At 36.9% G+C, this 15,323-nt stretch overlaps 1 protein-coding gene across 2 annotated transcripts; it reads left to right on the plus strand.

The window, feature by feature from the left end:
• Nucleotides 1-557: 557 nt before the first annotated feature.
• Nucleotides 558-14,681, plus strand: LOC109817535 (cellulose synthase-like protein H1). 2 transcript variants are annotated; one of them, XM_020382809.3, is made up of 9 exons: nt 558-1,045; nt 1,146-1,473; nt 1,905-2,033; nt 12,030-12,146; nt 12,286-12,498; nt 12,611-12,728; nt 13,301-13,488; nt 13,581-13,931; nt 14,017-14,681. In XM_020382809.3, exons 1-9 carry the CDS (start codon nt 786-788, stop codon nt 14,563-14,565), a joined length of 2,253 nt encoding a protein of 750 aa, XP_020238398.1. In that variant the 5' UTR covers nt 558-785; the 3' UTR covers nt 14,566-14,681. The 2 variants fall into 2 exon arrangements, with proteins under 2 accessions (XP_020238398.1, XP_020238399.1); XM_020382810.3 differs by having other exon boundaries at nt 559-1,045; nt 13,304-13,488.
• Nucleotides 14,682-15,323: the final 642 nt, after the last annotated feature.

Here is a 15,323-nt window from a genome sequence, read left to right on the forward strand (position 1 = left end):
TTTACTTTATTTAAGTTTTATTAAAATATTAGTTAAATAATTAATATATAGAAAAACAATTTATCAAAAAATTGAATGAAGTTACACATAATATATATATATATATATACGCTTTTTAATAAATAAAAAATTTAACTTTTAAATTTTAACCAATATCCTGAAGGCAGTAATAAACATCTTTTCTTGTTACTTTTACCATCTTATAAAGAATATTCGTGGCATTATTGTGATTTGTGACGGTCAATTGTCACAAATTATTGAGAAGTGATGTCAGCTTGCTTCACATGGAAACTCTGAGTCTCTAACGACAGGTCCAATCAAGCGAATGCTCCAAGTCTCCAACACTCACTATAATAATAATAATTGAGTTTTTCAATTTATAGAAAAAGTCAATAAAACATATAATTACGTGTCATATAAAAATTACATAGCTAGATGCAAAATACGAATCACATAATAATTTCTCCCAATACTATTAATGCTCCACTAAAAGCAAGAAACGAAAGAAAAAACATTGCTAAATTAAAACTGACCCTCACCCTCGTGGCTACAACTTTTAGCTTTTAGGCTTGGCTAAAACTTTATTTCTTACAACTTACAAGCCTATATTTTTCCTCTTACATTTCACAGTCTAATGTGTTTCTCTGAATATATATACACACAGCATCGCATATTATGCACTTGACTTATCTCTTCTCGATCCTCAAATAATAATAAACAATCACTACTCCAAACAAACTGAGTCCTTTGGAAACAAATAATTTGAGTCCTTTGCGTTTTCCTCAATGGCCAACCAAGAATATGATCTTCCTCTCTATGAAAAAGTTTGGCTAAAGCGCAGATTTCAAAGAGTAATAGACATCTTCATTTTACTATTACTCCTCTTGCTTCTTAGTTACCGTCTTTTCTCACCCAACACCTTCACTTTCCCATGGCTCCTTGCTTTCATTTGTGAATCATGGTTCACCTTCACTTGGATTGTGATTCTCAACGCCAAGTGGAGTCCTGCACTAACCATAACCCACCCAGAAAGGCTCTTGCAAAGGTATGTAACAACATAAAGTTATTCATAAATGCTTATTCTTTCTTTTGTTCGTGGCATATCAAGTGATTATACACGTGCTTATTTTTGTTTATTTCAATAGGGTACCTGAGCTTCCGCGAGTAGACTTGTTTGTGACAACAGCGGATGCTATACTTGAACCACCCATCATCACAGTCAACACTGTCTTGTCTTTGTTAGCACTTGATTATCCTTCTAACAAGCTAGCATGCTATGTCTCCGATGATGGATGTTCACCTCTTACTTTCTATGCACTTGTTGAAGCCTCCAAATTCGCTAAGCTTTGGATACCATTCTGTAAGAAGTACAACATACAAGTCAGAGCACCCTTCAGATACTTCTCTAATGTTGTCACTACCACGAGTGAAGAAGACTCACCAGAATTCAAACAAGAATGGACACAAGTGAAGGTAAGTACAAGAACTATTGGATCTCTAAAGTGATATTAATTCTTTTTTCATAAATTAAAAAAATAAATTTAATGATGATCCACAGGTTTACAGAGTCAATCAAATAAAATCGATGTACCACTATTAAACTCTTAAAAATCTAGATACATGTTATATAATTTGTGACCAAGATTATTTCTTTCACTACTTAATTTTTATTTCAAAGTCTGAATCACTATATATTCATAGTCATGATTAAGCTAATTCACATAACTTTTTCAATTTAATAAAGCCTTAACACTGGTGTTTATGTGGTATGAAAATTAATTAGTAGGGTTGGGACCATAGTGATCCTCAACTATATAATAATTTATTTGAGGTAACTGGTATATGTTCGACCTTCCAAGTCATAGGACTGGACCATGAGCCGCAAATGTTTGTCATTATTGCAGGATATGTATGACAATCTTAGCCAAAAAATTGAAGATGTGACCCGAAAACAACAAATTCCATTCAAACTTGACGGAGAATTTGCAGTTTTCTCCAATACAGAGCAGAGAAATCATCCGAGCATAATTAAGGTAACAAATACAGCAGTAAAAAAATATTCACGCATCTAACGACATCCGTAATATGTTGTTGCATATATGTAACGCTTTTAAGCTAATATTTATCAAATTAATTAAGTGTTAAAAATATCAATTATTATTCTAGATTATTCCATCATCGCCTGACAAATGGAAATAACTAAAAAGCTATATTTTTAAGCAATTAGAAATATCTAGAGTCATTAATTGTGAAGAAATATCTAGAGCTTCCAGCAAGCTTCCAAACCGACATTGGGAAACTATATATAGGATAGTGATCATGCTTATGTGTATAGTGGAAAAGAAACACAGTAAGTAGTGAGTGAGAGTGACATGAGTATATTTGTGAGAAGTGAGGAATATATATTGAGTGTGTGTGTCACCAAAATATAAATAGTATTGTGAAGAGTGTGTGTGAGTAAGTAAGTGAGTGTGTTGTATTAGTGTAAAATCATTAGAGGTATTGGGCACCAATATTTTTGTATTTGCTCTTGTATATTAATAAAATTAGCCTCCTATTTTTTCAACATTTGGTATCAGAGCCTGGTTCGGTCAGGACCAGGAACCAGTTTGCTCGAGCTAGTACGTTGGTGGAAGATTGACTATGTGAAGGAGATTCTGCAGGAATACAGTCTGGGACTGTAATAGTTGTTGATCATCAGGATCACAGTAAACTGGTTGAGTGCTGGGCGCTAACCAATCATCATGACAGATCTCGCATCCTCAACTAGCTCATTGGAGAGGCTCAACAACAGCAATTATGACACGTGGAGCGTTCGGATGAAATATTATTTGCTCGGGCAAGATCTCTAGAGCATTGTTCGTGGTGCGGAGACGACCCCACCAATCGATGAAGAAAATCTAAAGAAATGGAAGGTTCGATGTGGAAAAGCTTTGTACGTGTTGTCGATCTCCGTGGAGGATGAGTTCTTGCAGCGGATCAAGGACCTAACGACACCGAAGGAGGCGTAAGATACATTAGAAACACTCTTCACAAAGAAGAATGATGCTAAGTTGCAGCTGCTAGAAAACGAGTTGATGTCACTAAGACAAGGTGACATGGCGGTAAGTCAGTATTTTACTAAGGTTAAATCAATTTGCAATGAGATTGCAAAATTAGATCCTCAGAATGCAATTTCTGAGACGAGGATGAGGAGAATAATAATTTTTGGATTAAATCCAAAATATAATGGGATTATTACCGCCATTATAGGTTGGTCCACAGAACCCACCTTGACAGAGTTAGAAAGTATTTTGGCAAATCAAGAAGCTTTAGACAATCAAATGTCTAAAATATTAATTAATGAGGAAGACAAGACCCTTTTTAGTTAAAAGGGAGGCTGAAAGGAGGTTAAGGCAGCTGCAAATTCAGATAGCAAAGGCCCACAAAGAAGACAAGGTTGGCAGAAAGGCCAACATAAGAAGGGTCCAGAGCAAAGGGGAGCTACGCAATCCCGATTAAGAGACTACGAAGAACAAAAGAGATATCGGTGCAAGGATGGACGATGTTACAACTGTGATAAAAAGGGCCACTATGTACGAGAATGTTGGGCCAGGAAAGAAGAAGGCAACACAATCACACTTAAGCAGGACGAGAACGAAGAAGAATGGGATGTCCAAGCATCGTACGCGGTAAAGGAATCTCGGTGGGATGAAGGTGTAGAGATTGCAACATCATGCATGGATAAGTTAGTAGAAGAATCAACATTGGTCACGGTGAGTGAAGCAATCAATTATGATGATGATTGGATTGTTGATTCTGGCTGCTCGAATCAAATGACTGGAGACAAAGGAAAGTTTCTAAGTATGTCAGAATATAAGGGAGAAAGAGTTGTTGTGACCGCAAACAACTCCAAGATGCCAATCTCTCACATCAGAAAGGCCGCTATAGTCCCCCGCTTTAGTCCACATCAAGTAGAGGTCGACAATGTCTACCATGTACCCGGGATAAAGAAGATTTTATTATCAATTTCACAATTGACAGCTTCAGGCAATTATGTGGTGTTTGGGCCAAAAGATGTAGGATTGTATCGAAGGTTCAAGCCTATATGTCTTGCAATTATGAAAGGAAGGCGATTAGAGTCTGTCTATGTAATGTCAGCACAAGAGGCATACGTGAACAAGGCAAGGAGGAATGAGACAACAGATCTATGGCACGCGAGACTTGGACACGTGAGCTATAATCGATTAAAAGCAATGATGAAACAGTCCATGCTAAAAGGCTTACCAAACTTGGAGATGCGAGAGAATGTCGTTTGCACTGGATGTCAATATGGGAAAGCTCACGAGCTTCCATATGAAGAGTCAAAATACAAGGCTAAGGCACCATTGGAACTGGTGCATTCTGATGTGTTTGGACTGGTGAAGCAACTATCGATCAGCAGGAATAAATATATGATCACAATTATCGATGACTATTCCAGGTACGTGTGGGTATACTTTTTGAAGGAAAAATCTGAAGCACTAAAGAAGTTTATAGAGTTCAAAGAAAAGATTGAGAAAGAGGTTGGACGTATGATACGGTGCTTGCGTACGGACAACGGGGGAGAATATACATCAAAGGAGTTCAACCAATACTTACAAAAATGTGGCATAAGGAGGCAGTTGACATGCCAGAACACCCTACAACAAAATGGAATCATAGAGAGAAAGAATAGGCACCTGGTAAAGACATGCAGGAGCATGTTACATAGTAAAAATGTACCACCAAGATTTTGGACGGAGTGCATGAAGACCTCTGCTTACGTCATTAATAGATTACCCCAGGCAAGACTAGGTTTCGTTTCACCACATGAGAAGTTGTGGAACACAAAACCTTCGGTGAGTTACTTCCGAGTGTTTGGATGTGTGTGCTATGTTTTCATGCCAGGCCAAGAACGCAGCAAGTTCGAGAAGAAAGCAATCCGGTGTATATTCGTTGGATATGACAGCCAACGAAAAGGATGGAGGTGTTGCAATCCGACGACCGGAAGGTGCTACGTATCCAGGAATGTGGTGTTTGATGAAGCATCATCGTGGTGGTCTTCACAAGCAGTATCGCTACCAGATACAAAGAAAATTTAAGAGCAAGTGCAAAAGCAAAAAGAGGTGCAACGCGAAGATAAAGAAATAGTACATGACGTCGAATTTTTGCCTGGACAAACTAGAGCAATATCTTTAGAGAAAGAGAAAAGTCCTTGGAAGACAGGTATTTACACTAGGTTTACAGAGGACGAGAGACCTAGTTAGATGGAGGAATTAGAGGAGGAGGTTCCTCAACCTCAGCGAAGGAGATCAACAAGGACTCGAAAGCCAAATCCAAAATATGCGAATGCAGCATTAGTATAAGACAATGAAATTAAGGAACCAAACAACTATGAGGAAGCATCTCAACATAAAGAGTGGAGATATGCGATGGAAGAAGAGATCAAGGCGTTGAAACAAAATGAAACATGGGAGTTAGTGCCAAGACCATCCAGTGTGCAACCCATTTCATGTAAGTGGGTATACAAGGTGAAGACTCGACTAGATGGGACGATAGAGAGATACAAGGCTCGACTGGTGGCTTGAGGTTTTTCACAAAAGTATGGACTAGACTAGGATGAGACGTTCAGCCCAATTGCCAAGATAACTACTGTACGTGTATTGTTAGCACTAGCAGCAAGCAAATCATGGAAGCTCTGGCAAATGGATGTCAAAAATGCGTTTCTGTACGGAGAACTAGACCGAGAGATATACATGGAGCAACCAAGGGGATTTGAGAGCACAAGTCATCCAACTTATGTGTGCAAATTGAAGAAAGCTTTGTATGGTTTAAAGCAAGCCCCTAGAGCATGGTATGGGAAGATTGCCGAATTCTTGGTGCAGAATGGATATGCCGTCGCACCAGCAGATTCAAGTTTATTCGTGAAAGAACAAAAGGGTAAGTTGGCCATAGTGCTAGTGTACGTGGATGATCTCATTATCACTGGAGATGATGAAAAAGAGGTTCATCAAATAAAGAGTAATCTATCAGTACGCTTCCAGATGAAAGAGCTTGGGGAATTGAAGCATTTTTTAGGACTTGAAGTTGAAAGGACAAAAGACGGAATATTTCTGTCAACAAAAATATGCCCAAGAATTGTTGAAGAGATATGGTATGCTCGATTGCAAGCCAACCTCGACACCAACAAAAGTTAATGCTAAGCTTTGCTCAACAGAAGGACGAGATTTGAAGGATGCTACAATGTACAAGCAAGTAGTAGGAAGTTTGATCTACTTGACATTGACACGACCCAACATAGCTTATGCGGTAGGAGTAGTAAGTCGATTCATGCAGAACCTGAAGAAGCCACAATTGGAAGCTGCACCACGAATATTAAAGTATGGAATACCATTGACTATGGAATCTTCTACAAGAAAGGAGCGCCATGTGAAGTTACAGGATATTGCGATGCTGACTATGCTGGTGACCATGACACTCGGCGTTCGACGACTGGATACATGTTTACTATGGGATCCGGAGCTATATCTTGGTACAGTAAGAGACAATCAACGGTGTCTCTTTCTAGCACAGAAGCGGAGTATAGAGCGTCGGCTATGGCAGCTCAAGAATGTTCATGGCTTATGCAGCTATTACAAGACTTATGTCAACCGATCGACTATCCAGTTACGCTACATTGTGACAATCATTTGGCAATATGTTTGGTAGAGAATCCAGTGTTTCATGCTAGAACCAAGCATGTGGAGGTACACTATGTTGAGATTTCCGTTGAAGTACTTTTTATTATAATTATAGATTAGGTTACTTCCCTCAACGGACTCAAACACGGCAAGTGTACCGGCCGTACAAGTAGTAAAAATATCGTATCCACAGGGATTAGAAGGTAAACTAAGCATTCATTGGCTACTTGTGACTTGAGAACAATCCCAATAAATATGAATATGAATTTAAGAACAAAACTACTGGAATTGTTAAAACACAAATAAATGAATTAGAAATGAAATGGGGTGAGAAATGGTAAAATGGACACTTGAAGTTGTGGGGGTTTGATTCCACCAAACAAACACTAGTGAATCCTATGTCTCTTGTTACATTCATTGTTCAGTCAACCATAAATTTACTCAGACCTAATTCCTTAGAGAAAGAGCCTAGGTGCAAAATATTGAATATCAATCCCTTGAGTACTCAATACCTCCACCTGCATTACCGGTTAGGGTTTTAAGACTACTAATGGGTCAAGCCCTATCCCTAAGTACAATTCCCACTAGGCATATGTTCAGAACTAGTTTCAAGGATATTTCCCAATACTCAATGAAACCTTAAATCATGCAAAGGGTGATCAAGCCAAAGCAAGCATTAAGCATGGAATCATACACAACAAAGAATGAAACAAAACATATATATATCATTAACACAAAAGGATTACAATAAAGTTTGTTGGTTACATCAAAACCCCAATACAAAGGATAGAACCTCTCAAAACAAAGAGGGGAAAAATAAAATAGAGATGGAAGAGGAAAGGAAGAACCGAAGGAATGATCCACCATGGCCGTTCCCAAGCTCTGGGAATCCCTTCCACAGCTCCTGGAGGCGCCCCTGAGTGAATGAGGGAGAAAACCCTCAAAATTTGCCTTTTATACGCATTTGGGGAGACAGATTAGGTTTTACGCGCTCCGCGCGTTAAGCTGCGCGCTCAGCGCGGGTGCTTTCCCTGATGCTCCAATTGCTCTCGGCCTCGAGCGCGCTCAGCGTGAAGCTCCAAAGGCTGAGAGTTCTCTCTGTTTTGTGCCCGCTCGGCGCGTGTTCTGGCGCGCTCAGCGCGGTAGCCTTCTCTGCTCCTTAATTCTTTGAGTTTCCACTCCAGTGGCCTTTTTATCCTCAATTCTCTACTTGAATACCTGCATATACAAAAGAAACCAAAATGAGAACAATTAAAATGCAATGATACAAAGAATGGAAGAATTTGATCATTAAATCTTGTATAAAAACAAGTATAATTTAGGCTCATCAAATTCCCCCAAACTTAGAACCTTGCTTGTCCTCAAGCAAAAGGTAATTAATCAAGCAGATAACAAGCAATGCATGTGTGTCAAATTCCTTATTCTTGGTTCACTTACAATTTCATTTCACAAGCATGAACCTTAAACGAATTTTCAGCCACAATTATTGCAATGGAACATGACAATGTGCAAACAAAAGTTTCAAAAGAGATCAAAGAACTGAGAAAAGCTAATGACTATCTATGAATGCATCCTCACTAGGAAAGTGTTTCTCTCTATGCACACTAGTGTATAGGGGTGAGTGTTTCTCTCATATCTACTACTCACGCCACAGGATTCAACTTTGCTCTTCGTTTCCAAATGAAACCAATGGTAATACACATGCAGGCACTTATCACAAGGGCTTTATTAGGGCAATTTAAGGTAATTAGGGTCAAGTATAGCAGTTTCATGGTTTTTCAAGGAATAAGGGTGCTATAGCTTAAGAGAGTACTTGAAATTTCTTCAATAATTTCTTTCTCCATACCCCAATGTATCATTTTAGCACAGGCCCTCAACCAATTCTAGCCATTAGCCTTTATATGATGCATCTGTACACTTTTGCATCTTATTTCATTTTTTTTTTTCTGACCACATACTTCTTCTTTCTCAAATTTCTTCATTCTTCAACTCCCCCAAACTTATTTGATGTCATCAATATACTCTCTTAACCAAAACAAGGGTTTATGGTTAATTTTTCAAAAGTTGGGATAAGTGGAAAGTTGAGTGTTTAAGCTTAGGAAGATATGGGTCAAAAGAAAAATAAATATGGCTTTTTGGCTTAGATGGTTATCAAAATATAGAAATGCCTTGATCATGTAATTGCACTACACTAGCAAACCACCCGGGAAACTCAAGCAAAGTCTATCATGCAACATAAGTGTAGTTTCTCTCATCAGTATTTAGGCTCAGACCTCACTCGGTTGACATCCACAGATTATCACACTCAGCTCAGTCTATGATCAACATTGAAACCCGTATGCAACTAATCATGAACTAAAGCTCTAATATGACTTGAAAATGTCTAAAGTACACACACCATAAACATCAAGCAAACCTCAATCCAAAATTGATCACATACAAAACAAGTATTCAACAAGATTAAAAACCATGCTCTAGCAGGATATTCAAAAAGATGTACCAACCAGAGTAATCCAAAAACAATTAAAATACTGAAAATAACAACAGAAAAATAAATTGCAAACAGAGGTGAACTAAGGTGAGCTTCATCTATTTCCATCAAATTTGGTCATCTTCCTCAGTAAGTGCTCAACCGCATCTGCATCAGCAGCTCCACTCCCCCACATTTAGAAGCCTGGTCCCCAGGCCAACCAGTATATGCCTGCAAGTCCTAGTAACCAGAAGTGGTGAAAGAGTATAATCATGAAGAACATGGTGAGCGTAGAATACAATGATGACCATACAATTATATCAAAAATGAAGAACAACCTTAGACCAAAATTAAACACAACAACAAACACAAAGAAGCATGATTGAAAATAGAAAAATATGGGGATTCAGGAGGGTGCGCGCTCAGCGCGTTACAGGCGCGCTGGGCGCTATCAGTAAAAATCAGAGAGGTTCACATCTGATATGGCGCGCTGAGCGTGAATGATGTCGCGCTGAGCGCAGCGTCAAGCGCGCTGAGCGCAGCGTCAAGCGCGCTGAGCGCGATGGTTCCAGAGACCAAAATCTGAGAATTGCGCTGAGCGCGGAAATGTGCGCCCAGCGCGAAGCCACTGACTTGGTCAGTTTTGCCTGAATTTTACTTTGAAAGAAGGCCTTATAACCACCCATAAACAGAATTACCTCATTTCTCACACTCCAAACAAAATATACCCTATATTCAGCCATTCAAGCATGATTCGCACACTTAACAATTAACACAAACAACACATAACACAAAACATATATACATATAAACAAACAAGTCACAAACAACTATAAATACTCAATTTGCCATTCTAATCCCCGGCAACGGCGCCAAAAACTTGTTGAGATTTCCGTTGAAGTACTTTTTATTATAATTATAGATTAGGTTACTTCCCTCAACGGACTCAAACACGGCAAGTGTACCGGCCGTACAAGTAGTAAAAATATCGTATCCACAGGGATTAGAAGGTAAACTAAGCATTCATTGGCTACTTGTGACTTGAGAACAATCCCAATAAATATGAATATGAATTTAAGAACAAAACTACTGGAATTGTTAAAACACAAATAAATGAATTAGAAATGAAATGGGGTGAGAAATGGTAAAATGGACACTTGAAGTTGTGGGGGTTTGATTCCACCAAACAAACACTAGTGAATCCTATGTCTCTTGTTACATTCATTGTTCAGTCAACCATAAATTTACTCAGACCTAATTCCTTAGAGAAAGAGCCTAGGTGCAAAATATTGAATATCAATCCCTTGAGTACTCAATACCTCCACCTGCATTACCGGTTAGGGTTTTAAGACTACTAATGGGTCAAGCCCTATCCCTAGGTACAATTCCCACTAGGCATATGTTCAGAACTAGTTTCAAGGATATTTCCCAATACTCAATGAAACCTTAAATCATGCAAAGGGTGATCAAGCCAAAGCAAGCATTAAGCATGGAATCATACACAACAAAGAATGAAACAAAACATATATATATCATTAACACAAAAGGATTACAATAAAGTTTGTTGGTTACATCAAAACCCCAATACAAAGGATAGAACCTCTCAAAACAAAGAGGGGAAAAATAAAATAGAGATGGAAGAGGAAAGGAAGAACCGAAGGAATGATCCACCATGGCCGTTCCCAAGCTCTGGGAATCCCTTCCACAGCTCCTGGAGGCGCCCCTGAGTGAATGAGGGAGAAAACCCTCAAAATTTGCCTTTTATACGCATTTGGGGAGACAAATTAGGTTTTACGCGCTCCGCGCGTTAAGCTGCGCGCTCAGCGCGGGTGCTTTCCCTGATGCTCCAATTGCTCTCGGCCTCGAGCGCGCTCAGCGCGTTTTACTTGCGCGCTCAGCGTGAAGCTCCAAAGGCTGAGAGTTCTCTCTGTTTTGTGCCCGCTCGGCGCGTGTTCTGGCGCGCTCAGCGCGGTAGCCTTCTCTGCTCCTTAATTCTTTGAGTTTCCACTCCAGTGGCCTTTTTATCCTCAATTCTCTACTTGAATACCTGCATATACAAAAGAAACCAAAATGAGAACAATTAAAATGCAATGATACAAAGAATGGAAGAATTTGATCATTAAATCTTGTATAAAAACAAGTATAATTTAGGCTCATCACACTATCATTTTGTTCGAGAAAAGGTATTGCAAGGAAACATTGAGATGAAGTATATCAATACCGAAGGCCAAGTTGCATATATACTCACAAAGGGACTTAGTGCTACAAAATTTGAAAATTTCAGAAAACAGCTTGGCATGACAATCAAGTCCGCAATAAGAGAAAATAATAATTGAGGGGGAGTGTTAAAAATATCAATTATTATTCTAGATTATTCCTTCATCACCGCCTGACAAATGGAAACAACTAGAAAGCTATATTTTTAAGCAATTAGAAATATCTAGAGTCATTAATTGTGAAGAAATATCTAGAGCTTCCAAACCGACATTAGGAAACTATATATAGGATAGTGATCATGCTTATGTGCATAGTGGAAAAGAAACACAGTAAGTAGTGAGTGAGAGTGACGTGAGTGTATTTGTGAGAAATGAGAAATATATATTGAGTGTGTGTCACCAAAATATAAATAGTATTGTGAAGAGTGTGTGTGAGTAAGTAAGTGAGTGTGTTGTATTAGTGTAAAATCATTAGAGGTGTTGGGCACCAATATTTTTGTATTTGCTCTTGTATATTAATAAAATTAGCCTCTTATTTTTTTAACATTAAGTATATAATATCTAATGTATTTTCTTCCATATGCGCTTGAAAAAGGAGTGCGCTTGAAAAAGGAACGATAATTAAAGCAATTCAAAAGAGTTATTTACAATGCGTGTGAGCAGGTTATATTGGAGAACAATGATGGTCTTTCGGATGGGTTACCTCACCTGATATATATATCAAGAGAGAAGAGGCCACAATATCCACATAATTACAAAGCTGGAGCTATGAATGTGTTGGTAAGTTTGTCAACTAATAAATAGTTAATGGAATTTTGATTTTCATATTCTTTCAAGTTAATGATTAAACCAAAAAAATTTATTTTGAATTAATGAGTCACAAATCCATTTCATCTTTTTCAATAATTAATACGTGCAGACAAGGGTTTCTGGGTTGATGACGAATGCTCCCTTTATGCTGAACGTGGATTGTGACATGGTTGTGAACAATCCGATGTTTGTGCTACATGCAATGTGCATTTTGATGGATTCCAAGAGTGGAAAAGAAGTTGCTTTCGTTCAATGTTTCCAGCAATTCTACGATGGAATAAAAGATGATCCTTTTGGAAATCAATGGGTGGCTGCCTATGAGGTTTTTCTTCAACTTTGATCATAAAGTTCTTAGTTTACTTTTCACTAGCTAGTATAATTTATGAAATACGAGAGCTATATAAACAAACATTTTCTTGTTTTGTCGGATGCAGTACATAATACGGGGCATGGCAGGACTTCAAGGACCATACTATGGAGGAACAAACACCTTCCATAGAAGAAATGCTATCTACGGTCTTTATCCTAATGAAATCCAAAATGGGAGAAAAGGTCTTGCCTTCTCTAGCAACATACCTTATTATTCAACTAAAAATCGACTGGATTTCACTTCTTAATTAATTACATCATTTTTGTAATTTTTAATAAATTTGAATCAATAATTATCAACGTGTCAAACTCTACATTGTTAACATTTCTCATGTACGAAATTTGTTTGTTCACTATACACTGATGTACAGATACAATCATACAATATGTAAATTAGAAACATTTATTAGTCATTACTAAAAATAAATTTTTTTTATAAATTATTATCATAATAAGTTACTTTTTATTCTCTTCGAATAGGAATATTACTATCAATTCCATTCCTTTCCTGGACTTATCCATAATTAAGATAATTTTCATTTTTAATTCATCAGACAGTATTTTTATGCTTCTATATTATAGATATTTCTATGTATAATGTAATTATATTGAATTTTTATAATTCTTTTAAAGGTCAAGCATGCAAGAATATTAATTTTTTGAATACGAATATGTGAAACAAATTAAAGTATTAGTGATTCATATATATTATACGTTGTGCTTATTAATAGTTGATTCCTATGCTGTACCTTTAGCAGGAGAATTAGGAGAAAAGATATTAATACAACAATTTGGAAGTTCAAAGGAGTTAGTCAAATCAGCAGCTCATGTTTTGTTAGGGAAAGTTAAGTTTCCCAATGATGTCAGTCCTTCCAGTTTTATTGAGGCAGCAATCCAAGTTGCTGGATGTGGGTATGAATATAGTACATTCTGGGGTAAAAAGGTATACAAAATAATCAAATTTATTAATATCACAATTTTTTTTGTGCAAAATGTAAATTTTGCTAACTAGCTTTGAGGATTTGAGAACTTTAGATTGGGTGGTTGTATGGATCAATCTCAGAAGATGTACCAACCGGATTGAATATTCAAAGAAGAGGATGGAGATCAGAGTGTTGCACCCCTCATCCAATTCCCTTTACTGGGTGTGCTCCTAGAGGATTACTCTCTACAATGGTACAACAAAAGAGATGGGCCTCGGGCCTCACTGTAGTCTTCTTTGGAAAACATTCTCCAATTATGGGTATGCTCTTTGGTAAGATCCAATTCAGGGCAGGCTTGTCTTATTTTTGGCTTACCAACTGGGGCTTGCGTGGGCCCTTCCTTCTTTGCTATGTTACACTACTTGCATATTGCACCATTACCAACACCAATATCTTTCCTAAGGTTAGATCATATCCAATGTTAATGGCAATGTTATATATATGCTAGGCAATACAAAGGATGATTAACTAATTTGTTGTTGTTGCAGGGACTTGGTCTTTGGATTCCAATTGCTCTTATTGTAATTTACAATGTTCATACTCTTTTAGAGTACCTTAAAATTGGGTTGTCAATTCGAAATTGGTGGAACAATCAGAGAATGACCATGATAACAACCACTACAGCATGGTTTATTGGATTCTTGAATGCCATGCTTAAGCTATCAGGGTTATCTGATACTGTGTTTGACATAACAGAGAAGGAACACCCAACTTGTGGTGCTGATGGAAACAGTGCAGATGCTGGAAGGTTCACATTCGATGAGTCCCCCGTTTTTGTGGTAGGAACTACCATTTTGTTGGTTCATTTGACAGCAATGGTTATAAAGTTAAGGGAGTTGCAACGAACTGATAGTGGAAATGGGTGTGGAGTAGGGGAATTCATGTGTAGTTCGTATGTGGTGGTGTGTTACTGGCCATATTTGAAAGGGCTGTTTGGTAGAGGTAAATACGGGATTCCCCTATCCACCATTTTCAAGTCAGCAGTATTTGCATTTGTCTTTCTGCACTTTTGTAGTAGTAATGTTATCAGTTCATGAATTTAATTTTCAACAGATGTTGTTATATTTCTTTTTATTCTGTGCTTATTGTCTGTTACTGAATCAACGACAATATCTTTGAAGATTGTTAGTAAACTTTAGTACTTCTTTCTTTTTTTTCTTTGTTCTGCCACTCTTTTTCTAGTTAAAATAAATTTTGTAGGTCCACCTTTCATTAAATGAGTCTCTTTTGATTTAATGTGGGGACTTCCCAAATTTGTAAGTTTCATCTATCAATAAAGATAACATTGGCAAGAGAGTATTAAAAAAAATATCAATGCAGTAAAAAAAAATTCACTAGCATTTTATTTTAGAATGCAATCATAAAAATCATAAAAATAATAGAGTGAATATTCGGTAATTATTATTCAATTAAACTAGTTTATTTGATTCATTTTTTCTGAAAATAATACTCTTTCCATATCAAATTAAGTGCAGTTTTAATATTTTAGATTTATTTTAAAATAATTGACACTCTTACTTCTTAATATAATATTAATTGATTTTTTAATAATTTAAATATATTTTTAGTCTTTCAAATTTAGATTAAATTTGTTTTTAATCTTTTAAATTTTAAAATTATTTTTTTAGTCTCTTTAATTTTTAAAAATATTATTTTAATTCCTCAAGTCATTAACAACACATGAAAATAAAAAATTGAGATAATTATATAACATCAACTAGATTTAATATTATGTTTTTACTAATAAAAATATTAATAAGTGAATTTTGTACAATAATATTTAATAATTTTTCTA

The sequence above is a fragment of the Cajanus cajan genome, chromosome 10, assembly GCF_000230855.2.
Source record: "Cajanus cajan strain Asha chromosome 10, NIPB_CcT2T_4, whole genome shotgun sequence".
Taxonomy (NCBI): domain Eukaryota; kingdom Viridiplantae; phylum Streptophyta; class Magnoliopsida; order Fabales; family Fabaceae; genus Cajanus; species Cajanus cajan.